We start from the raw sequence: 24955 nt of genomic DNA, 5'->3' as shown, positions 1-24955 counted from the left end.
GCAACCTGGAGAGAGTTTTTAACCCCAGTATGGCCCCTAGCTCACTGAAAGGCGGGTGGTCCAACCACATCAGTAGTTTGGGCTTCAGGTTCCCCACATACAAAAACAGGGGTAGGCTTGATATCCCTCTCACGGTAACTTCCCAATACGAGATCCAGCAAGCCCATAACACGAATAAAATTCCTTCAAGAGGCTGTGAATGTAGCTCAATACTTGCAGGAGCTGCATGAGGCTCCAAGTTCAATCCCCGGTACTGATGTGAGCGCACTGGTCAAGGTTGAACCATTTGCTCTTTGGGTTCTGGCAACTGTTAATTTATTAATACACTTTGCCCATACTAGGGCTTATCCTTGAAGGTCAGCATTTCCTGCCTCCCACACTACTTCTCTAAACTTCGGAATCCTCCCCTAGGGTGCGCAAAGAGGGCGGAGAAGGACTAGAGCTTGCGCCTGCGTAGTGTGACCGAATAGCCAAGGTCGCGCGGCCAGGCAGTTCCTGGTTTCTCATAAAATCTCGCGAGATCTCCACGCTCCGTGATGGTGAGCAACGTGGCAGGGACCGGAAGCTGACCGGAGCTGAGGGAGGAAGCTCCAGGCGTGAGTGACTTGCAGGCGTGTTCCTGGAGCTACTGGCGACGCTAGCGGTATTGCCTAGACACTAGCATAGGGAATGCCGGAAAAGCAGGGTTTTTTTTTTTTTTTTGTTTATACGAATTGCGAGGGGAGGCCGGGTGCCGGTGGCTCGCGTGTAATCGTAGCTACTCAGGAGGCAGAGATCAGGAGGATCACAGTTCGAAGCCAGCCTGGGCAGATCGTTTATGAGACTCTATCTCGAAAAACCCTATCACAAAAAATTGGGCTGTGGAGTGGCTCAAGGTGAAGGGCCTGAGTTCAAACCCCAGTACCGAAGGAAAAACAAAAAAGTTGCGAGGGGTCAGCAGCCTCAAGTTAGGACTTGATTGTGTTTGAGGTGTCTGTGGGATTTTAACCCCTTCCCTGGGTCAGGCACCGGGGGCGGACGTAAATCTTTGAGCAAAGCTTCATTCTCTTCCCGCTCACCATCCGGATAGTCGGTTTGAAGTTCTAGGCTAGAGACGCAGACTATTAGTAATTTCCATGGTAGCTGTGTTACTGATGGCTGGTGTTTGTAAAGTTTCCCTTTAAATTAGGGTTTTGTCCCAGGACCTTGACTTCTATCGCAGAATAAAATTTTTGGACAAGGCACAATAGTAAGAAAGTTTGGCAGAGCGTTAGTGAGCAAGCAAGCAGATAACAAAGGCACACTCTTATTAGCTGGGTGCTCTGAGGGAGACATCCGTGCAATTTTGACACCAGGGGTATTTATGGAAAGAAAAGTGGATTATGAGTTTTGGCTCTAATTCACCATAGGATAGGTGTTCTCCTTTTTTCTGACACCTGGCATATAATTAACTGTTTTTGCTGTTATTCTGTCTTTATCAATTAGGTCCAAAGATTACAAGGTTGGCTCATTAAATTTGGATCACTATGACATAGTTGTTTGAACATCCCTTTAAACAAAGGATGGGTCTTCCAGATGCTGCCTTCAAGACAGGTGTCTATTCTTGCAGTAACTTTTTCCTTTTTTTAATTATAAATTTTTTATGAGGATATGTTCATTATACAGGGGGGAGATTCCTAGTAACAATTCTGATTAGACTTACATTGTACATTATTTACATTGCCCTCATTGTATCTCCCCCTCAGCCCCCACTCCATATTTTTCTTTGTAGACACTTTTTGTGCCCAGATGATTCATTTTCCCAAGAGTTTTTTCCCCCGGACAAGTGTCTTTCTTTAAGATAGCCTTCATCAGTTATCAGAGTGCAGTAATTATTTTTGCTCAAATAGGCAAGGTCAAAGAAAGAGACCTCCCCGCCCCCCCCTTTTCCTTTTTACTAAATATTGCAGCTGTTGAAGGAGCATAAGACTTAAAGCAAAGAAAGCAGTATCTGTTTGTGTTTAATCAAGCTATTCATTAGTACAATACTTATTTGTAAATAAGTATTATTTCCCCATGCCTCAGTTTCCCTGATGTATCCTGCCTCAGTAGGAGCTGCAGAGGAAGGTTAGGTCACTTAGAAAGGGAACAGCCATGCAGGAATGCTCACATGTAAGACTTGGGCAGAGAGTCAGGACAAGGCAAGGGCCAACAGAGTCGTTTGTGGCAGAGTAATTGAACAAGACAAGGATAGAGAAATGTTTTATGAAAAGATGTTAGGTGCTGGGGTGGAGCTCAGTGGTAGAGCACTTGTCTAGCATATGTGCAGCCTTCAGCTCAGTTCCTCAGAACCATACATTATTAGCAAGCTCATGTTATGAAAATAGTGTGTGAGTGTGGGTTCCAGTGTGTTATATAACAAGTTATATGACCTTGGACAAATTCTTCAACCTCTTTTTACTCTATAAAATGAAGATGAGGGCTAGCAGAGTGGCTCTAGTGGTAGACCATCTAGCAAGCTTGAGCCCTAAGTTCAAATCCCCATACTGCCAAAAAAGAAAAAAGAAAATGATATTATCAACCTTGTGGTGTTTGGGGCTGGAGTTGTATTTAAACAAGATAAAGAATCAAATTCTTTAACTCAGTTCTTTGGCACTTAACATTCAGAAAACAAGCTGAGAGAAAGGACTTTTCCAAGATCCCACTTGGCTAAAAGTAGTACATGTTTTCTACTCTTCCTTAGGGTAGTGATCTTTCCCTTATACTAAGCTGCAACATAGGCACAAAAGGCACTCTTTATGTTTGGCAGCAAAGCAAAATTTTTCAGTTACTCATCATTATTTTGGTGACTTTTTTTTTTTTTTTTGGCTGTACTGGGGTTTGAATTCAGGGCCAGGCAGGTGGTCTATCACTGGAGCTTCCAATCTATTATTTTGGAATAGTGCTTAGCACCAGTTGGAACCCTACTTGATTTCATACCAGACAAATAGGATTTGCTGATTTCCCCTGCCACACACACACTTGGAATCATTCTAACACTGCCATCACTCCTCCTTTTAAGTCTTGAATTTGGTGTATCTCATTTTGCATGCTAATTTTGTGATTAGGTCAAGTTTTTTTATATTTTTACTATTATGCTATTGAGGGATATTGCAAAATTATCCTGCATTAATTAATTATATCTGGCACTTGAAAAAAATTCTTCTTGTTGGTACCAGGGATTGAACTCAGGACCTTCTGCTTGGTAGGTAAGCACTGTACCACCTGAGGCACACTCTCAGTCTAGCAATTGAAACATTTAACACAGAATGAGACTATAATGCAGAGCAGTACTTTCATAGTGTAGCTTTCATGCTGATGAAGTAGTGTTTAGATAAATATACAGTATACAAATTGTATTTGTTTATTTTTGAGATAAAAACCCAGGGCCTTGTATATGCTGCACAAGTATTCCACAGCTGAGCTACATTCCTACGTCTTGGTATTTTGAGACAGGGTTTCACTTTGTAGAGCAGGCTAGCCTCAAACTGGTGATCCTCCTGCCTCAGCCTCCTGAGTGATGAGATTACAAGTGAGTGTTGGGATTCTGGGCTTGTCACCACACCCAACCACAGTGTGCATATTTTAAAGAAATAGAGCATATTGTTGAAAGTAGAGACGAGGGCTCATATCTTTCATTTGGAAAGATTCTTATCAAAAAATTTTGCCATCACAGTGCAAATAATAACCACCTAAGGAAAGTTTGGAACCACTTTATTTGGATAAACTGCTTTATAGTCTTTACCTAATTTACCCACATGTTGCTCATTAGAAAATTTCTTTATGGTTGGGTGTGGTGGGATGCTACTGTAGTCCAGCTACTTGGGAGACTGAGGCAGGAGAATCTCTTGAGCCCAGGAGTTCAAAACCAGCATGGGCAATATAGTAGCTCTCATCTCAAAAACAAAACAAAAAAAAAAAATTTCTAAGGACTTAATAAAATGATGAAATAGGGTACATGCAGAACTGCCTTTAAAAATTCAAGGATAGGGTTGGTGGAGCACCTGCCTAGCAGTTATGAGGCCCTGAGTTCAAAACCCCTGTACCACCAAAAACAAACAAACAAATAAAAAGTTGAAAATTCAAGGCTAAATCAACCCACCAATCTTAAGTAAGAGAAGGAGATAGAAGAACAAGGCAAATGAGAGGGCCTCACGCTTCCTAGAGGACAATCAGAAACAAAGCAATGGCATTAAATAGGAAGAGATGGGGCTTAAAATGTACTATGTGATCCTTGAATCCTGATTCTGATGGACCAACTGTAAAAAGACATCTTCGAGACAATCAGAAAATCCAACTCTGCACTAGTAGTTAGATGAATCACCTTTGCTATTAATTCTGCTAGGTATAATGGCATAGTGTTTATTTTGAAAGTGGTCTTTTTACCAGAGATGTCTAACTAAGGGATTTTTTGGGTGAAATGGAATGATTCTGGGATTTGCTTTAAAGGAAAGCTGGAAAATGTAGTTTTATCTGGGCAACATTGTGTCCAGAAAAGAGACTAGAATTGAGGACAACTAGCCATTTCTGCCACAATCAGTGAGATTATAAATATGTGCATTGTGCCAGGCGTCCGTGGCTCACACCTGTAATCCTAGCTACTCAGGAGCAGAGATCAGGAGGACCATGGTTTGAAGTCAGCCTGGGCAAATACTTCATGAGACCCTATCTCGAAAAAAACCATCACAAAAAAAGGGCTGGTGGAGTGGCTCAAGGTGTAGGCCTGAGTTCAAACTCCAGTACTGCAAAAAAAAAAAAAAAAAGTGCATTGTAAGAAATAAGGAGGCAGTAAGATATATTTCCATGTTCTTCATTGTCTTACTAAATGTTACAGGCATCAGACATTTAGTTCTTTTTCTTTTTGAAGTATAGGGGATTGAACCCAGGGCCCTCCTGTATACGAGAGAATTGCTGTACCACTAAACTATATAGACACTTAGGTTTTTTCCCCCTTATTTATTTATTTATTTATTTATTTATTTATTGGCAGTACTTGGGTTTAAACTCAAGGCCTCACACTTGCTAAAGCAGGCATGTACCACTTGTGCCACTGCCAGCCCTTTTTTGTGTTGGGTATTTCTGAGTTTGTTGTTGTTGTTGTTGTTTTTGCAGTACTGGGGTTTGAACTCAGGGCCTCACGCTTGCTAGGCAGGTGCTCTACCGCTTGAGCCTGACATTTAGTTCTTACAAGCAGAATTCTTCTCTAAGAATGGATACATGTAGGAGAGTTTGAAGTCACTATATTGCCATGTATATGAAAGTTCTGTTTGGAGGTGATTGTAGGAAATAGTGGAAATTTGAGATCTGGGATGGAAAGATTTGTGTCAGACTCAACTCCTCTACTTATCAGATCTTGAGCACAAACCATACCTTAATTTCCTCTGTAAAATGAGGGCACTATTACATAGACATCCCTCTGGAACCACTGGAGATTGATTTCAGGACCCTACCTTCTGTGGCTATCAATTCTACAGATGTTTAAGTCCCTTATATAAAATGGCATAGTATTTGCACAAAACCTGCACACTTCTTCCTGTGTACACTAAATCATCTCTAGATTACTTATAATACCTAATATACTATAAATGCTATGTAAATAGTTTTTATATGGTATTGTTCAGGTAATACTGATAAAAAATGTGCACACAAAGTATGTACATTTTCAGTACAGACAATATTTTTTCGAATACTTTCCCGGTTGAATGTGTGGATGCAGAACTCAAGGATCTGGGGCACTGACTGTATTTTCATACATTATTTGCATATAATACATTATTTACATATAATTTTGTCATAAGGAATAAGTAATGGAATCTGTGTATACATTCTCTGTAAATTAAGTATCTCCATATAAATATTGTGTTAAGCGAGATTTGAAAAAATACCCATATGGACATGGTGGCGAGAGTCCTGTAATCTCACTTACTTAGGAGGCTGAGACAGGAGAATCACTTAAGCTCATGAATTTTTGAGCAACATAGTGGCATCTCATCTCAACAACACCACAGAGAAGGAAAATACGATTTTTTTTTCTTTGTAGTGCTGAGGTTGAACCTAAGGTCTTACACATGCTAGGCAAGTTCTCTGCCACTTGAGCTACATGCCCAAATTTCATTTTGTAGGGTCTTACTGCTACCTTTGCCAGGGATGGCATCAAACTTGCAGTCCTTCTGTCTCTGCTTCCTAAGTAGCTGGGATTACAGGCATGCACCACCATGCCTGGCTCTATGATGATTATTTAACATTTGGAGGAGATATATATATGAATTTCAGGTCTGCAAATGATAGCCCAGCACTTTATGGGATATAAAGAAGTATGAAGAAATAAAAGGACCTTGCAAATTTAAAAATTAGTTGAGTGGAGTCATGTGTAAATGAAAATACCTAATGATACAAGACAAGGGATTATTGAGTATCAAATGGGTTTAGAGATGGTTGTTAAGTATAGAAATGTGCTGCTGTATAGAATCTTTACATTTAGAGATGATATTTAGGGCTATATACATTACAATGTTGTAAAGATAAGCAACTGATAAAATGGTTTTCTTTGGGCTTAATATTATTAGGGGCTTTCTGGCAGAGTGGCTCAAGTGGTGAAGTGTCTGCCTAGCAAAGGTGAAGCCCTGAGTTAAAACCCCAATACTGCCAAAAAAAATTGTATATATATGTATGTTTGGCCTAGCAAGCCTGAGGCCCTGAGTTCAAACCCCATGCTGCCAAAAAATAAATAAATAAATGTTATTAGGTACTAAAGATGATAATGTGTCTAATGAGAAAAGACAGAAGTGGTAAAAATACATTAACTTTAAAAAAAGAATATTATTTGCTTAATATCTTAAAGGTGAAAGGGGTTGGGGAAGAGGGTAATGGGGAGTAAATATTGTCAAAGTGTGTCATAATGAAACCCCTTTATACATTAATATAATAAAAAATCAACTTAAACATGTAGTATGGAAATATTTATGTAGTAGTAAGAAGTTGGTTATGGAATGTCAGTTAGCTTGGGTTTGGTTTTATCTTTCCTTTTTTTTGGGGGGGAGGAGTTGAGGTTTGAACTTGCTAGGCAGTTGCTCAATGGCTCAAGCCAAGCCTGCAGCCCATAGCTTGGGTTTGAATCTCAACTCTTCCACTTCAGGTTAAGTGCTTTAAGATGCAGTGTCTTTAAAATGGAGCTATTAATAGCACTGCTAGGTGAATGATGCGAGACCATTTACGTATACAGCATCTACAACAATGCTTGGCACATAGTAACGCTGGGGTTTAATTTCCTCATTTTTACTATGCAACAAAGGAATGGTCCATATGTTTGATAGTGCCAGTACTGGAACTTCATTTTGCTTCTTTTGTTAGCTTAAAGAATAATAATTGTTGTTGTTATTATTATAATTGATGGTTCTGGGGATTGAAATCAGGGCCTCGCACTTGCTAGGCAAGCACTCTTAACACTTGGGCTATGTCCCCTAGTCCTTGTTATCTCAAATTATATACCCAGAACAATATAATCCTTTATTTTTGGCCATTCTATGCAAGATCTCCTATAAGATGAAAATTTTAAAATGCTTTGATGTAGTGGGCATGGTGGTGCTCATCTGTAATCCCAACTACTTGAATGGCTGAGATAGGAGGATCACAAGTTCAAGGCCAACCTGGGCAGCTTAGCAAGACCCTGACTCAAAAGCTTAAAAAATGGGTTGTAACTAAGTGATAGATCTCTTGCCTAGCATAAGCGAAACTCTGGGTTCAACTACCATACTGCAAAATAAAATGAAATGAAATAAAATATTTAAAAAATGCTTTGATGTATTACTTTTATAGTCAGCAATACTATTAAATTATTTCCATTTTGATGGAACCTTTGAAAATTTAGTTATATCTCAGTTAAGCATGTTTTTTCCTCCCTTTAGTACTTGAACTCAGGGCCTTCACCTTGAGCCACTCCACCAGCCCTATTTTTGTGAAGGGTTTTCTGAGATAGGGTCTCTCAAACTATTTGCCCAGGCTGGCTTTGAACCTCAGTCCTCCTGATTTCTGCCTCCTGAGTAGTTAGGATTACAGGTGGGAGCCTGGCTTAAATTTTGATTCCTTTTTTTCAGTTGTACTGGGGTTTGAACTCAGGGCATCACAGTTGCTAGACAGGTGCTCTACTACTTGAACCACTCCCCCAGTCCTGTGAAGGGTTGTTTTGATGTAGAATCTGATGAACTATTTGTCTGGGCTGGCTTGGAACCGAGATCTTCCTGATCTCTGCCTTCTGAGTAGGTAGCTAGAATTACAGGCCTGAGTCACCACCTGGCTGAGTCAATCAATCTTCAATGAACTTGATTCTAATAGGTAGAGATTCTAACTGGACTTAGTCTTTATATATTTTGCTTTAGGATACAAACTCTGACAAGACAATTTGTCTTTTCAGATCTGAACTATTTTTCCTTTGTTCATTCAGAAGTACAAATGCACTTCTTTTGGGGGGCAGGGCAGAGAGGTACTGGTTTTAAATGCTCTTGAGCCATGTCCTATATCCCCCCCACCCCACCTTTTTTAAATTGTTGAATACTTTAGATCTTTCTTTTGATTTAATTTTTTTCTTTTACAGGAGCTATTTTATCCCAAAATTGTGAGGCCACTGCACAGTGTGATGATTGTACAAAGAGTGGTATTAAATTCCCGACCTGGTATGTATTCTTCTGTGGTGAATAAACTCTTTGATAATTGTTCATGCAAATGGAGGAATTAAAACTAATACAGTGTCAATATGGTAAGTTAAGGTAGTAAGATAATAAGACAAATATATTAAAAGAAACTCTACGAAGTGTAATGTTCAGATTTTCAAATAACTGATCAAGGCAATTTGTTGATAAGGTATTGTGGCATCATAACATCTGGAAGGTTATATTGCAAGTATGTATGGATTTTGTTTTTTTCTTTATAGTAGGTATCATTTATTCTTAAAATTTGCTTTTCTGTCTCGTGAAACATACGGATTTATGTCAGTGCTGACATCTGCCTGAATCATAGAAACTTAGGTGTAGAAGTAACCTGGGAGGTTTGAGCCCACTGTTGCTTTGACTTTGCTGTTCACCTACTGAGGAAGTCAGCCAACTTTTCTGATCTTAGTTTTAGTAAAATGAGCAGTTAGATTAAGGATTTTTTTGTTTTGTTTTTATTTTTGGTACTGGGGTTTGAACTTAGGGGGCACTTCACCATTTAACCCATCTTCTGGCCCTCTTTGCTTCATTATTCATTTATTTATTTATTTTCAGTACTGGGCTTGAACTCCGGGCCCTACACCTTGAGCCACTCCACCAGCCCTTTATGTGATAAGTTTTTTCGTGATGGGTGGTGCCAAAATATATGCAGTGCTAGGATTATAAGCGTGAGCTACTGGTGCCTGTCTTGCTTCATTTATTTTTCAGATAGGCCTGGACCTCAGTCCTCCTACTTATGCCTCCTGAGTGGCTGGGATTAGAGTGTGAACCACCACGCCCAGCCTAAGTTAAGATCATTTCCCGCCTTAGAAATTTGATGATTCTTAGATAAGAAGTTGGATTATGTTAAACATAAAGATAAGTATATTTTTAGTGATGATATTTTCTGCTTATACATTTTCCTCATACCTCAAGATTTCCAATTTTATAATTTCCAAGACTTTAAAAAAAATTTCATGTAAGTGTCTGTTTGCTTCATAAAATGAGGAGGGAAAGTTTAGGTAACTTCATTTTGGCTGATGTATCTCTACTATTTTATAAATTTTAATTGTGTATTTAAAAGAAGCTGGGTGTGATTTTTTTTTTTTAACTTTTCAAAATCTTCCTATAATTTATTTATTTATTTATGTATGTATTTTGCAGTATTGGGGCTTGAACTCAGGGCCTAATACTACCTCTAACTACTCCACCACCCCTTTTTTGTGATGGGTTTTTTCAAGATAGGGTCTTGTGATCTCTGCCTCCTGAGTAGCTAGGGTTACAGGCTTGAGCCACTGGCGCCAACTATATTTTGTTTTTGAGATAGGGTTTTCCTAACCTTGCCCAAGCTATTTGACTTTGCCTGCCAGAATAGCTGGGATTACAGCTATGTACCACCACTCTTGCCCCTTCTATAATTTTGAAAATGTGAAGTGATTTACCTATAATTAAAAAAAAATAATTTTAGAAGTTGGCAACAATATTCAAAAGAACATCTTGGAGAAAACCAAGAGTGATGGAAACTGAGAATTTACCCTGAGTTATTTCTATAGTTCTAGAGAACTTGTAAGACAATATAGATTTACTCATGCCTGTATTAAAAGAAAGTACTCCAGATTCCAAGGTGACCTTTTAAAATAATAATAATTGCATAGGAAAGCAACTCTGTGACCTCATGTTTTTGTCTGATATTTTAGGGAAAAATGGTAATCCAGTGGCAGAGAATTTCCGAATGGAAGAAGTCAGTTTACCAGATGATATAAATGAAGGACAGGTACAAGTTAGAACTCTTTATCTGTCTGTGGACCCTTACATGGTAAGAGTCAAAATGTTGTGATTTGGCGAAAACTCATTTCCATGTTGTTTCATCAGAATTTTATTGTATAATCTTTATGGCTGATAAATATTCAAACAGTTATATTTTGATCCTGCCTGTAAATTACAGATTACCTTTATTTTTATTTACCGGTATTACTAAAGAATATTGCAGAAGGAATGTATTCATAATAGTACATGTGGTTAGTCAGGTTCTTCCAGATATCCAGAATACTTCCCAGTAGTAAGTAAAGCTTGAAGATAGTAAATTGAGTTGAAAATTCTCTCAGATGGATCTGGTTTACTGTGCAGACACTCCACCAGCCCTAGATCTAGTTTACAAAGTAGGCTGTGTATGAGACCTTTATTCTACTTGATCTCCCCCTTCTTCCTTCCTTCCTCCCTTCCTCCCTTCCTCCTTTTCTCCCTCCTTCCCTCCCTCCCTCAGTACTGGGGTTTGAACTCAGGGTCTACCCCTCGAGCCACTCCATCAGTCCTTTTTTGTAAAGTGTTTTCAAGATACGGTCTCACAAACTATTTACCTGGGCTGGCTTCAAACCTCAGTCCTCCTGACCTCTGCCTTCTCAGTAGCAAGGATTACAGGCATGAGCTACCAGCACCCAGATACCTTTCTCTTTTGTTACTTAAACTTTTGGTCTCATATCTGAGAATTCTTTTCATCACCCATTGGTATGAAGTTTAGCCCTAAGTTTTCTTCTAAGAGTTTTATAGTTTAAGCTCTAACATTAGGACTTTGCCACCTCCTTTTTTTTTTCCAGCAGTACTGGGATTTGAATTTAGAGGTTCATGCTTACTAGGCAGGTGCTCTACCACTTGAGCCATTCTGCCATTGGTGCCCAGCTACTTTGGACCATTTTGAGTTAATGTTTATGTATGGTATGAGGAAGGGATCTGTATTCTTTTGCATGTGGACATTGTTTTCCAGCATGATTTACCTAAGGGATTGTCTTTCCCTGTTGTGTGTTCTTAGCCTATTGTTCAAAGTCAATTGTGTATATTTTTTTCTGGGCTCTCTATTTTGTTCCATTGGTCTGTGTGTCTCTTTTTATGCCAGTACCAACCTTTTGATTATCACAATAATTTTAGAACATAATTAAATTCCTTTTTAATCATACTTCTTTACTGGTTTGCCTAAGGTATGTTTTTTCCAGAATAAAAAATAAAAGGAAGAGAGAAATTAAGGTAAATTTTGTTTCTATTAACTTAACTAGCACTTATATGCTTTTCTTTTAGTTGCTTGGTAAATTAGTACACTGTGGTTATCTTAATTAGTGTTCTCTTTTTCAGCGTTGTAGGATGAATGAAGATACTGGCAGTGATTATTTAGTACCTTGGCAGCTGTCTCAGGTGGTTGATGGCGGAGGCATTGGAATTATAGAAGACAGCAAGCACACAAGTTTGACTAAAGGCGATGTTGTGACTTCTTTCTTTTGGCCCTGGCAAACTAAAGCTGTTCTAGATGGGAGCATCCTTGAAAAGGTGATGCGTAATGTAAAAGTATCTGATATTTTCCTCCTTATAATTCACCTTTATAATTTTGTATTTTTATTATTTTGTTTGTTGTGGGTGTGGTAAATAAAAGCATACATTGTCTTTTAGCTACCTGCCAAAATGTCAAAGGCCTTTATTCCTTTTTTTTTTTTTTTTTTTTGGTGGTACTGGAATTTGAACTCAGGCTTGGGCTTGCTGGGCAGGCACCCTTACCATTTGACTCTTTCTGCCACCCCCTTTTTGAGATGGATTTTTTCAAGATAGGGTCTCTCAAGCTATTTGCCCAGTGTTGGCTTTGAACCATGATCCTCCTTATTTCTGCCTCCTGAGTAGCTAAGAGCCACTGGCACCTGCCCCTTTATTTCTTTTTTACTGTAGACTGTAACTTTATGTGAGAATTCATAGATTACCAAAGAATGGTCTCATTTATATTTTGTTTCTCAAATTGTATGAATGATATAAAACCTGAGCTATATGCATCAGGACTAGAAATCTCCCAATAATTATATAGGCTAAAGATTCTTGAGAAGTATCCACCGAAGAAATTCATTTACTTTATGATAGAAATTCCATCTCATGTAAGAAATCCTGAGTTCAGTTCAGCTCCTAAGTTGAACTATGTGAAATGAACAGTATTCATTTTGACCCTCAAAAATGGCAGCTTCATGTAATTCAACCTAATTGATAGGTCATTAAGAAAGTTACTTTGTGTCTCTATAGCTGTTTCCTCATGTGCAAAATAAAAAATAGTATCTCTCACAAGTGAGTGAAAATTCAGTGCTATGTTGTGACTAAAGATTTGCAAAAAGCTTTATAAAATTTTAGAATGTTTTATTATTGCACATCTTAGCCACTTTGTAACAGTTGCTAATACCAAAATAGAATCACTTATTTCAAACTCAGCAAAACAGAGCTGGGAGGATATGAAGGAGGGGCCTTCACAAACTTATGCATATGATAAGTACCATTGCAAGGACTCTGAAAACTACCAACTTGCACAAAGGCCACCACAACTTTGCATGAAAGATTGCTTGTAGGGAAGATGCCTACCCATCCACTTCCTATTCCACTACTGGACTAATACCACCTTTGTTATTATTCCTTATAATTGAGAACACGTGTCTTAAAACAGCTATTATAATTGTCCTCATTTTTCCTTTCAACACTCTTGTCTTGGGGATGGGGGTGTAGCTCAGTGCTAAAGTGCTTGCCTAGTTAAAAGTGAGGCCCTTGTTTTGATCCCCACTACTGAAAAAAAAAAAAAATCAAACACAATAACAACAGTAACAAAAACCCTTGCCTCCCTGGAAAGGCCAAGGTCTGTCATGGCATGCATATCATAGATTACAATCCCTTGCTATTCCCGAATAAACTCCATTTTTTGGAGAGCCATTCTCTCTGTCACTCATTTTAGATTAAGTTAAAGGAGGCTAAGAGACAAATGCTCTGCGGAGGATGTTACACAATTATTTGTCAACATAATGGATTTAATGAAATAGATTGAAACAGAAGCATAGTAGGAAATGAAAAAGGAATATTCACCAGTTTATAGTTCTGCATGTTTTACATAACAGAAAGACTTCATACCATAAAGGTTTTTATAATCATTTTTAAGGAGTTGAATAATTTTGGTAAAAATTTAGCATACCACCAAAAGTAATCAAGATCTACCACCTTAGGTTTTTTTGTTTGTTTTTTCAGTGTTGTGGTTTGAACTCGGGCCTATATTTTGAGCCACTCCATCAGCCCTATTTTTGTGATGGGTTTTTTTTGAGATAGGGTCTCTTGAACTATTTGCCTGGGGCTAGCTATGAACCATGCTCCTCCTGATCTCTGCATCCTGAGAGAGGATTATAGGTGTGAGCTACTGGCACCCAGATACTGCCTTAGTTTATTTGTAGTTCATTTGCCATAAAATAAAATGGCAGTTTATATTCATTAGCATATTTAGGGTTTTTTTTGTTTGCTTGTTTTGGTTTTTGAGACAGGATCTCACTACATAGCTCATACTGGCTTGGTACTCACTATGTAGCCCAGGCTGACCTTGAACAGGAGATCCTCCTGTCTTAGCCTCCTAAGTGTTGGGGTTACAGGAGTACACCACCACACCTGACCTGTATTCAGTAGTTTTAAATGGCTATCAGTTAAATCTAGTTCGTGGATAAAAGTAACATATTGAGTTCTACAATACACAGAAAAGTTGATAGAACTTAGAAATATTTCATGTATGTAATAGTATCTACTAGTAAAGCCAGTATAATTGAGATCTTCCTTCCTCAGCCCCCCTGAATTACAGGCCGGTGCCACAATGTCCAGACTTTTTTTTTTTTTTGATGGGACTGGGGTTTGACCAAGAGCAGGTTCTCTACCACTTGAGCTACACCTCTAGTCCATTTTGCTCTGGTTATTTTGGAGATGGAGGTCTCATGATTTATTTGCTCAGGGTGGCCTCAAACTTTAATCCTCCCAGTCTCAGTAGCTAGGATTATACGCCTAAGCCACCTGCACCCAGCTCCAGACATTTTTATGTTACTTTTTAACCATCAGTAACAAAAACTGTTGGTGTTTGTATTGATTTTTTTTGGAGATGTAGTTCTGTGTTGCCCAGGCTAGTTTTGAACTCTTGGGCTCAAGTGATCCTCTTGCCTTAGCCTCCTGAGTAAGGTGGCACTATGGATGCATACCATGCCTGGCCCTGAATTGATTTTTTTTTTTTTCCTTACTGGGGCTTGAACTCAGGGTCCACACCTTGAGCCACTCTACCAGCCCTTTTTTGTGAATGGTTTTTTTCAAGATAGGTGCTCTAGAATATTTGTCTGGTCTGGCTTCGAATTGCGATCCTCCTGAGTAGCTAGGATTACAGGCATGAGCCACTAGCCTGAATTGATGTTTGTAGGTAAATGTTTACTTTGGCATTGCTCAGAAATTTTTAAAATTTCTAACTTTGCCTAGAGTTTTCCTATTAAGCATTTCCTCTCTCTTGATATACATGGGACATTAATAAGAAAGAATATTTAGATTCCTTTATATGAAATTCCTTTTTAAAGTTTTTTATTAATATAAGATTATTCATTTTTTTTTACCCTTTAAAAAAGACATAGATTTTTTTTCCCAGTACTGGAAAAAATGGCTTTGTGCTTGCTAGGCAAGTGCTCTACTACTTGAGCTATGTCCACTACCCCTCTCTCTGCCAGATTATAGAATTTTAACAAGACTGAAGAATGGTTTACTATTCAGTTATTAGTCTGCTTGAACTGTCATAACAAAATGCCACTATATATGTATAAATATGTGTTTTATTTTAGGTAGACCCACAACTTGTGGGTGGACACCTTTCATATTTTCTTGGAGCTATAGGTATGCCTGGTTTGACTTCCTTGATTGGAATACAGGAAAAAGGTCATATAACTGCTGGATCTAATCAGACAATGGTTGTCAGTGGAGCAGCAGGTGCCTGTGGATCCTTGGGTGGGCAGGTAAATTCTAAAAAGAAGAGAAAATGTCATAAATGAACCTCTGAATACATGTATATAATTTAAAATACAAAACTGAAAAATATTATGTTGTTATTTCATACATTTCTTGAAGAAATGGTGTTATTACCTACTTAGAGTCTGTTAATAACAATATGAAAAATGTGAATTTTTATGTCTTACTCTCTACTAACCAACACAGATGTGGTAAACGCTGAAGCATTGCTGTCATCCGTATAGGGATAAGAATCATAGAGATGCCTGGAATTCCATGAATTAAAAGACAAAAAAGAGGTTGGGAATTCAATTCAGTGATAGAACTTTACAATGTGCACTTTGCCTTGGATTCAGTTGCCAAAACAAAACAAAAAAACCTAAAACATAAAAAAGAAAACCAGGGCTGGCGGAGTAGCTCAACTGGTAATGTACTTGCCTAGCAGTTGTGAGGCTCTGAGTTCAAACCTCAGTACTGCCAAAGAAACAAAACAAAGCAAAAAAAAAGCCCAAATAAAACAACAACAACATAAACTGATATTTTAAAGAAACATCTTCAAGAAAGCATTATTGAATATTAGTATTTTGGTAGACCTATACAAAGTTCATTGTATAAAAATGAACTATAATAAACATAAATAATAAGTAATAAATATAATGAATATAATAAACAATAGCCTTTATAGTGTGGGAATCATTGAAACAATTTTTCTTTTTTTTTTTGTTGGGACTCGGGTTTGAACTCAGGACTTTGTGCTTGCAAAGCAGGTGCTTTATTGCTTGAGCCACACCTCCAGTCCATTTTGCTCTGGTTTCTTTGGAGATGGGGGTCTCATGAACTATTTGTCTGGGCTGGCCTTGGACCACGATATAGGTAGGATTACTGACAAGAGCCACTGGCACCTGGTAAAACAAAATATTTTAACTCTTCACAGGCTTGAAGAATATTCAATTATAGGATAGTGATGTTTTGGGTTTGTTTATTCCTTTTATAAAATCAGATTTAAGTTGTGAGTTTTTAAGTTTAATTTTATTCAGTTTTAATTTTTTTAAGGATGACATTGTCTGCCCTTAGTCCTTTTGGTTTCAAATTTCTTTTAGCTAAATGCAGTGCATTCTAGTCTAAATTGTAGTGAATGTTCTCATAGTTGTAATATCTTATGTACTTTCATAATTTTACATTTTATTGTGCTAATATAAAGCCATTTGGTTTTCAAAAATTTCCCCTTAGATTGGCCGTTTGCTGGGCTGTTCCAGAGTGGTGGGAATTTGTGGAACACATGAGAAATGCCTCCTTTTGACCTCAGAACTGGGCTTTGATGCTGCGATCAATTACAAAAAAGGGAATGTGGCAGAACAACTCCAAGAATCATGCCCAGCTGGAGTGGATGTTTACTTTGACAATGTTGGTGGTGACATAAGTGATACAGTGATAAGTCAGGTTGTTTGCTGGTTTATTTCGGCTACAAATTTGAATGCTGCATTTTATTTGTTGTGATTTCTTTTTAGATGATAGGGGGGAAAACCCTATAAAAATGTAGGGTTTGTTGTGACAAATAATGTGATCATTGTTGTATTTGCAGATTTGTAGTATGAACCTCAGTGTCAGTTTTTGCAAGCAATATTATAGTTTAACCTTCAATTTATTTTTGTGAAAAGTAACAGTTGTATTTTTGAAATGGTGAAGGTCTGACCCCTAACTCACCATTGACCAACTCACAGTCAAGGTCCCTGAGTTTGAGTAGGGAAATGATCTTCATAGGTTGTATGTATTTATGTATTTTTATTGACAATGATATAAAATATCAATATGGGTTATTAACAGTGCATAGATCTTTGCTGTATGTAAAATTAACCTGCAGTGTTGTTGTCAAATTATTTTATTAGTAATGCTACTAATTAAGTAGCAACAACAGTAATTCTTTTACTGATTACCATACTTTTATTTGCCTCTATATTCCTTTGGAGTAGACTTGTTTCTGGCTAATTAAAACTTTTTATTTTATTTTATTATTCATATGTGCATACAAGGCTTGGGTCATTTCTCCCCCCTGCCCCCACCCCCTTAATTAAAACTTTAAATACATAAAGTAGGTAAAATTTTAAAACAAACTCAAATAATTGGCAATAAAGGATTAAATACAGCCATAAAATCAGTAAATAGGAAAGGCATCTGTCTTAGTGTGTAATCACAATTTTTGTCTGTACAGATGAATCAGAACAGCCACATCATCCTGTGTGGTCAAATTTCTCAGTACAATAAAGATGTGCCTTATCCTCCCCCACTGCCCTCAGCTGTAGAGGCAATCCAGAAGGAAAGAAACATCACAAGGTGTGCTCTTCCCCTTTGCACTTATTCCACATTCAGTGAAGTTTAAAATATCTTAGATATTTAAATGTCTTAGATGAAATGTATTGTTCTTCACTTACAGTTTTTCCTTATTAAATAAACTTAAAAGCTGGTTCAATATTTAAACTTTGGTTAGTGAGCTCCCAGAAAACTGATACTGGCTTTGATTGGCCCGGGTTAGGTCATGTGAGGGTGTTAGCTACAAAGGAAAATTCACAATACTATTGCTAAATGGGTTGTAGATGCTAGGCAGACATAAACAGTAGAAGTTTACTATTCTTTTTTTTTTTTTATAATTAAAATTTTATTAATAATAAAAACAATAAATTTTTATTAATAATTGTTTTGGTGGTACTGGGGTTTGAACTCAAGGCCTTCAGCTTACTATACTATTCTTGACAGTTGCAATTATACCTAAAACTTCACTGACCAGACTCAGTGTGGTTACATCAGGATTAACAGATTATTAGAGTATGGAATAATTGATCTTGGACTCTAACTCCTGTTGTATTCTCTGATCATTATCTTTTTCTTCCTCACTACAGGGAGAGATTTTTGGTGTTAAATTACAAGGATAAATTTGAGCCTGGCATTCTGCAGCTGAGTCAATGGTTTAAAGAAGGAAAGCTAAAGGTAAAACTTTTATTTTTTGTTTTGCTGGGGGTTTGAACTTAGAGCCTTTAAATTGTTAGGCAATGGCTCTACCACAGTTCTTCCTGCTACTTGGTATACTTTTATGGTATTTGAATTTACTATAGCAAACATTTGTTTCGTTATAAAAAGTTCCTACAAAAGAAATGAGTACTGAATAAAACTACCTCTCAGATGACTGTAACCTCTTGAGAAAACGTCTTACCGTTATCTAAAATTTTTTTGCACATTGCTTTCCACTGATTATAAAACCAATAGGTTTTCCCCAAAATATTAAACTGTAATATTAATTAGTTTAAAAAGTATTTATGCACACAGTTTCTATTTATGTTAGAAATTATGCTTGCTTGGGCTGGTAGAGTAGCTCAAGGGGAAGAGTACCTGCTTAGCAAGTATGAGGCCCTGAGTTCAAACCTCAGTGCCACCAAACAAAAGAAACCATGCTTTCTCAAAAATTATATAAGCATATCCCAGTACCCTCAACCTGCCCTCTCTAGATAATAGAATTATCTATTATCTAGAATAATAGAATTATTAATCTAGAGGGCTGATGGAGTGGCTCCCTAGCAAGCTTAAGGCGCTGAGTTCAACCCCAATACCAAAAAAAAAAAAAAAAAAAAGAAAAAAGAGTCATTAATCTGGGATATGGAGAGCCTGATAAGGACCTTGTGCTTGATAGGCAGGCACTCTTCCACTTGAAGAGTGGAAGACATGTTTTTTTTTGAAAGAGGGTTATATAGCTTGGGATCTGTTACTAGTTGAAGATTAGATAACAGAATATAAGATTTTATTGAAAAAAAATCAACTGATAGGAAACTTTTCTGGGTTACTTATGTCAAAGGACTATGTTTAGATGGAAAGTTGTAAATAGTATCATTGCCTTTTGCAAAAATAGAAACATTGGAGTTCAAAGAATACTAAATTTAACTGTTTTGATTTATAGATCAAGGAGACTGTGATAAATGGATTGGAAAACATGGGAGGTAAGATGAATATAGATTTACTTATTATATGCATGTGCTCAACACAAATATTGTGTTTTCTTTCTCAAGTGTTTTTTTTCCTTCTTTTTTGGTCCTAGGGATTGAATCCATGACCTCTTGTATACTAAGCATGTGCTCTACCACTGAGCTACACCCAAGCCTGTTTTTCACTCTTTTTTCTTTTTTTTTGATCAGTTTCATGGCCATGCACATGCTAGACAAGCACTCTACCTTTGAACTACATGCCCGGCCCATGCTGTTTTCCTTTATCATTATTTACTTCTGTAAAATTGTTTTAGGGGTTTCTTTAAATATTGTAATCAAATTCCAGAGTTCATCTTAGTGGTGTTTAGAGATTGTTTTCATATTTCAAATTATAAATAACTTAATAATGTTGGTTTCTCAAATAGCTTATAAGAATGTAATGAGTGTGAAAGTTATTTAAGCTTTAGGTAACTTTTTCAGATTAAATGCTTCTGAGGCATAAGAGTATATTAAGCAAATTTTCAAAAAAACTTTTTTTGCCTGATACAGGTTTACATTTTTGTTCATTTCAAATGTAAAGGATTAAGTGATTTTTTTCCCCTTTTTCCAGAAGAAATTAATGTATTTTCTTGATATTTAATCAAATATTTATATTTAAACATGCATTTTACTCATTTGGCAAAAAAATATATACTGCATTTATTTACTTAATAAACTTTTGGGATTAGATGTCGAAAATGTTGAAAGCTATTTAAAAAATTGTTTTTGCTGACAATTTTACAGGGAAACAATAAACAAAAAGATAAAAATGTGTGCTGGGGGTGTAGCTCAGTGGTAGTGTGTGTGCTTACTACTGCAAGAGGCCATATTTATTTGCCTCTAGTCTTTATTTATTTATTTATTTATTTTGTGGTTCTGGGGCTTAAGCTCAGGGCCTACACCGTGAGCCATTCCACCAGCCCTTTTTTTGTGATGGGAGTTTTCAAGAGAGGGTCTCTCAGATACTTGCCTGGGCCTCAAACCAAGATCCTCCTGATCTCTGTCACCTGAGTAGCTAGGATTACAGGTGTAAACCACCAGCACCCAGCTTTGCCTCTAGTTTTTAGAGGCACTGAACACTAGTCATCAGTAAGACATACTGAGTTAAGGTAACAATAGTTTTAAAAACGTTAATTGGGTTAATAGTCTGTGTTTTAATTGACAATTTTGTCAATTGCCTCTTTTTTTTGAGGGAGGGGTTTTGAGATAGAGTCTCACTATATACTCCAGGCTGGCCTCAGACTCACAGTCCTCCTGCCTCAGCCTCCAATGTGCTGGGATTATGGATGTGTATCACACCTGAATAATGACATTTTCTATGCATACTGTTGAAATCATTGAAGAATCATATTCAAACTAACTTTGTGTCTGACTTCGATAAACAAAGATGACAATGACATTTTATCTTTTCATATAACCTAATATTTTCTTCTTCCCAGCTGCCTTCCAGTCCATGATGACAGGAGGTAACATCGGAAAACAGATAGTCTGCATTTCAGAAGATACTTCTTTATAATCTGTCTTCATCAACAAAATCACACATATTTCTTTTGTTTTGCATATGACATTAAAAAAAAAAAGCCCTTAGGGCCCAGTGCCAGTGACTCATGCCTGCAATCCTAGCTACTTGAGAGGCTGAGAATAGGAGGATCGAGGTTCAAGGCCAGCCAGGACAAATAGTTCAGGTCTTTGAGACCCTATCTTGAAAATACCCAACACAAAAAACGGCTGGTAGAATGGCTCAAGTGGTAGAGTGCCTGCCTAGCAAGTGTGAGGCCCTGAGTTTAAATGCCAGTACTGCCAAAAAACAAAACAAAAAATCCTCCCAAATCTTAAGTACTCAAAGTAGCTTTTGATTTAAATGTGATCATAGGTGATAGTTTTAGTCTCATAACTTCTTTACTATTACATATCATATTGCATGTTCTAACATGGTTACTTACAATAATACATTGAAGGCAACGTGATTTTCTTTTTAGTTTGTTTTTGATATAGGCTCTTGCCATTTGAGGCTAGCCTGAAACTCGTGATCATCCTGTCACAGCAGGAGTGCAGGGATTAATCCCCAGTGCTGGGATTAGAGGCTGTACAGGATTGTTACTTTTCTTGTCAAAACTAATAAATATGATATCTGTAACAGATATTCTGAAACTACTGGAGATTTAACACCACAGCTAATGGATCATACACAGTAATTTTTTTTTCCAGTTTTTTTTTTTAATTTTTTTATTATTCATATGTGCATACAATGCTTGGTCATTTCTACAGTAATTTTTAAATTAATAACTTGTATTAATTTAACACTGACTATATGTTCTATTAATTATAGTGTACACGAGAAGTACTTAATAAACATTTATTGAGCTGGAAAAAAAATCAGTGTTCTTAAAACTGAAACGTGTTATTAGAATTGGGATGACCTTTCCATATCGGAAAAGGGACTTAATGGTATGATATATACATAAAGACTGGGGGCAGGACTGGCAGGACACAGAACTTGTGGAACTTTTTTGAGGATAGGAGAGCAGAGGCTTTGGGTTCAGATTGTATGAGAAGATAAATACCTGAGATCATTTGAGTTGATGGGGAGACCAAGAGATCAGATTTATATCCAGAAGATGATGTATTTTACCAAATAATTAAATGTATAGTAGCCTGACAACTCAGTATATATTGATAAAAGCATATGCTTAAGTTTAGCAGGCAGACACTGTCAAATAGCGGTAAAGACTGGAGGCAAGTAGACATAAACATCATTTGGAATTTCATTGTAGTTGAGGGTGTAGCTCAGTGGCAGAACACTGCTCAACATATGAGTGGCTTTGTGTTCAATACCCAGGACCTAAAGCAAAAATCACAAAACAAAGATAGCTTCCGGAAATGACAGTACTGGGCTAATTTACCAATGGTTGTAAACATGAGTGTTGAAGACATACTGATGTACCTCTAATTATGTTTATTTTATTGTAATCAACCCTTTAGAGAAGTAAAACTGACGATGTTTTTCTGTGTGGTTTATAGTCATCTATTTACACAATGTACTTTTCTATGCGATACTTGTAGAAAGTAGATTCCAGGTGTGTTGGTAATAATTCACACTAATTTACTTCAGTGATCGCTTCCTTTATATTCTGAACGTGGACCATTTCCTTTTCTGAGGAATCTTCATCTCTTCCCTGTATGTTGATAACTCCCAAATCTACTTCTCTGTTTGACATTTTTTCTTTTTTTTGGCGGTACTGGGGTTTGAACTCAGTGCTTCACCTTTGTTAGGCAGGCGCTTTTCCGCTGGAGTCACTCTGCTCTACTTGAGTTCTTACTGAGCTCTGTACATTTATCTCCAAGTAAACATGTCCTTGCGTTCAAACTGCTTACCTAACGAGGCATCATCTTCCGGGGACAGCTGTGCATCCTCTCACCCATTGCAAATACACCGGACTTACCTTTAATCTTGAAAATGCATTTTCTTTTTCAGAGAACTTTTAATTCTCACTGCTTCTTAGTAGAGTTCCCTGTTCTTCCGCATCACAGCAACTATTCTAAACACTAGTAATTTCAAAAGAAGTCAAACTGGCCAAGTTCTAACAAGTGTTGTTACCATCCTGGAACGCAAATGTTCCGGCCCCCAGGGTGAGGACATCCGCCAACATTTGGAACCCACCCTGTAGAAAATTCATTACCGCCTCCCCAAGCTTCCACACACGACTTAATTCATACTCTATCCCGTAGGCAAGGCAGAACTTGGCTGCCCAAGTTTCTTCGGCGGTGGAGATTCGAGGTGCTCTCCCGCTGCGTGCTGCCAGTGTTAAGTGGCGTTCTCCTCCGAGGACGGGAAAGCTGCCCCATCGCCGCTGCAGGGAGGCGCTGACGTCACACTAAATGCCCTGACCTGGTTTTCGGGCTTCGCCGACCAAGGAGCCCTGGGGGCCAGAGAGAAGGGGTGGAGGGCGGGGGCCGCGGTTCTGGGCCCGGGGTCCGACCTTTGGCAGCGAGCCGGACAAGGCCGGCCAGCCTCCCTCGGGTCCGGAGTCTACTCGGACGGCTCGGGGAGGCAGCGAGTGGGTGTGTGCGTGGGGGTCGGCCAAACTTCCTGTCCCGCGCTCGAGCTGCTTCCGGCGGGAGCCGGAAGACGCTGTGTGTGGACGGAATTCGGGACGAGTGACGGACCGACGGCTGCCCTGGACAGGAAGGTGAGCTCTAGGGTGAGGCCGGCCTCACCCGCTCAGCTAGGTGGTCCCCAAGAGAGAGGGCGCCACTACTGGCTCCTTGGGGACTGGGGCCGAGCTCGCCGCTGGAGAGGACAGGGAAACCGCCCCCTTTGGGCACCCTTCCCGAATCTGGCCGGCCGGGAGCGGTCGGTCTGGAGCCCCGGAGCTTCTGCCCCTCCCCTCGCGGGATTCGAGGGCGACGTTCTGGCTCCTTTGCTTGGTTTGGGGGGCTTGGGCATGGAAACAACAGTGTCCGAGAAAGCTGGAGTCAGCGAGTCCCTAGGGCGGGGGCCTTCGGACCGCACCTGCAACTGGGCCTGCCCGCGGACCTTGGGGCCTTACACCGCGAGGCCTTTGTGATGGGGGAAGGGGATGCCAAGGGGGCCCGTTCTCGGATGTTTCGGGGGCTGCGGTCTCCTTTCCTTTCTTACGTCCACTTACTTTCTGGATCTGGAATAGGGACAGCTGCCGGCTCGGAGGGGCTGGGTCGCCAGTTTCTCCTTCGCCTGTCAGTTCAGGCTGGCATGTGGGCTGTTTATAGCTTGTAAGCATTTTTCAGTTAGAACTCATCCTGTGAAGCTTCTCAAGAGAATAAAATCTAATTAGCTTGTTAAAGTTTATCCCACTTGTTCAGAAGCTCTGAAATGCAGTTAAGCTCCATTTAGGAGTTAAGTATTAACGTGGGCATTAAGATGCCTACTCCCAGCTGGGTGTCCATGGCTCACGCCTGTAATACTAGGTACTTGGGAGGCTGAGATCTGTAGGATCGTGGTTTAGGCTAGCCGGGGCACATAGTTCACAAGACCCCTTCTCCAAAATAACCAGAGCAAAATGGACTGGAGGTGTGGCTCAAGTAGTAGAGTACCTGTCTCCCAAGTGTGAAGCCCTGAGTTCCAACCCAGTCCCACCCAAAAAAAGAAATCCATGCTTACACGTTACGTTGGCACAAGGGTCAAGAACGCACCATATCTGAAAAGAGAAAAACGTAAAATAATGATAAAAGTTGGGGCATTTTGTTGTTAGGAAGCAAGAAATTCCACTTTATGTTATCTTAGTGTGGGATAGAATACAGGTCAGCTAAACTAGCATTCAGAAGATTTGAGTTCTGTTTAACCTTTGCATCTAAGTAGATGTCAGGTTTTTGATAATTACATACTTTCTACCTGATGAGGGGGGTGTTACTCTGTAAGTGAGGAGGTTTCTCTTTAGGGGTTTGACCATTATTCTGAGGCACTGGACTTTGAGTGTGGGGAGTCAGGTAAGCATT

At 38.7% G+C, this 24955-nt stretch overlaps 2 protein-coding genes and 1 long non-coding RNA gene across 14 annotated transcripts in view; 2 read left to right on the top strand and 1 right to left on the bottom strand.

Moving 5' to 3' along the window:
- Nucleotides 1–502: 502 nt before the first annotated feature.
- On the top strand, nt 503–23381 carry Ptgr2 (prostaglandin reductase 2). Of its 7 annotated transcripts, XM_074067573.1 has the most exons (11): nt 585–643; nt 8588–8666; nt 9408–9486; nt 10376–10494; nt 11802–11993; nt 15311–15481; nt 16704–16913; nt 17683–17804; nt 18368–18455; nt 19417–19456; nt 19555–20018. In XM_074067573.1, the coding sequence occupies exons 4-11, from the start codon at nt 10411–10413 to the stop codon at nt 19797–19799; spliced, it is 1152 nt and encodes a 383-aa protein (XP_073923674.1). In that variant the 5' UTR covers nt 585–643; nt 8588–8666; nt 9408–9486; nt 10376–10410; the 3' UTR covers nt 19800–20018. The 7 variants fall into 7 exon arrangements, with proteins under 7 accessions (XP_073923676.1, XP_073923677.1, XP_073923673.1 ...); XM_074067575.1 differs by lacking the exons at nt 9408–9486; nt 19555–20018 and adding an exon at nt 23210–23381 and having other exon boundaries at nt 503–643; XM_074067576.1 differs by lacking the exons at nt 9408–9486; nt 19555–20018 and adding an exon at nt 20920–22491 and having other exon boundaries at nt 503–643.
- Nucleotides 22001–24267, bottom strand: LOC141421530 (uncharacterized). The gene is made up of 2 exons (XR_012446103.1): nt 24130–24267; nt 22001–23400 (listed from the first exon to the last, which is right to left on the bottom strand). It is a non-coding gene; the product is annotated as an uncharacterized lncRNA (long non-coding RNA).
- Nucleotides 23494–24955, top strand: part of Znf410 (zinc finger protein 410) — a 26838-nt gene continuing 25376 nt past the window's right edge. For 5 of the 6 annotated variants that reach the window (XM_020166746.2, XM_074067564.1, XM_020166745.2 and 2 more), the window contains exon 1: nt 23494–23670. The gene's annotated coding sequence lies outside the window, so the exon portion shown is untranslated. Of the gene's footprint in view, nt 23671–24284; nt 24947–24955 lie in introns of those variants that run through there. The other variant, XM_074067563.1, reaches the window with a different exon arrangement.

The sequence above is a fragment of the Castor canadensis genome, chromosome 3 (assembly GCF_047511655.1).
Source record: "Castor canadensis chromosome 3, mCasCan1.hap1v2, whole genome shotgun sequence".
Lineage (NCBI taxonomy): Eukaryota > Metazoa > Chordata > Mammalia > Rodentia > Castoridae > Castor > Castor canadensis.
The sequence above is the reverse complement of the archived record's forward strand: the minus strand, read 5'-3'. Positions and strand labels throughout refer to the sequence as shown.

Excerpts from the sequence above, each read along its gene's own strand:
- Ptgr2 (XM_074067571.1), top strand. The coding sequence starts at position 8,630 with ATGATTGTACAAAGAGTGGTATTAAATTCCCGACCTG. Across the intron at positions 10,495-11,801 it reads TGTCTGTGGACCCTTACATG|CGTTGTAGGATGAATGAAGA; the intron begins GTAAGAGTCAAA and ends TCTCTTTTTCAG. Across the intron at positions 18,456-19,416 it reads TTAAAGAAGGAAAGCTAAAG|ATCAAGGAGACTGTGATAAA; the intron begins GTAAAACTTTTA and ends TTTGATTTATAG.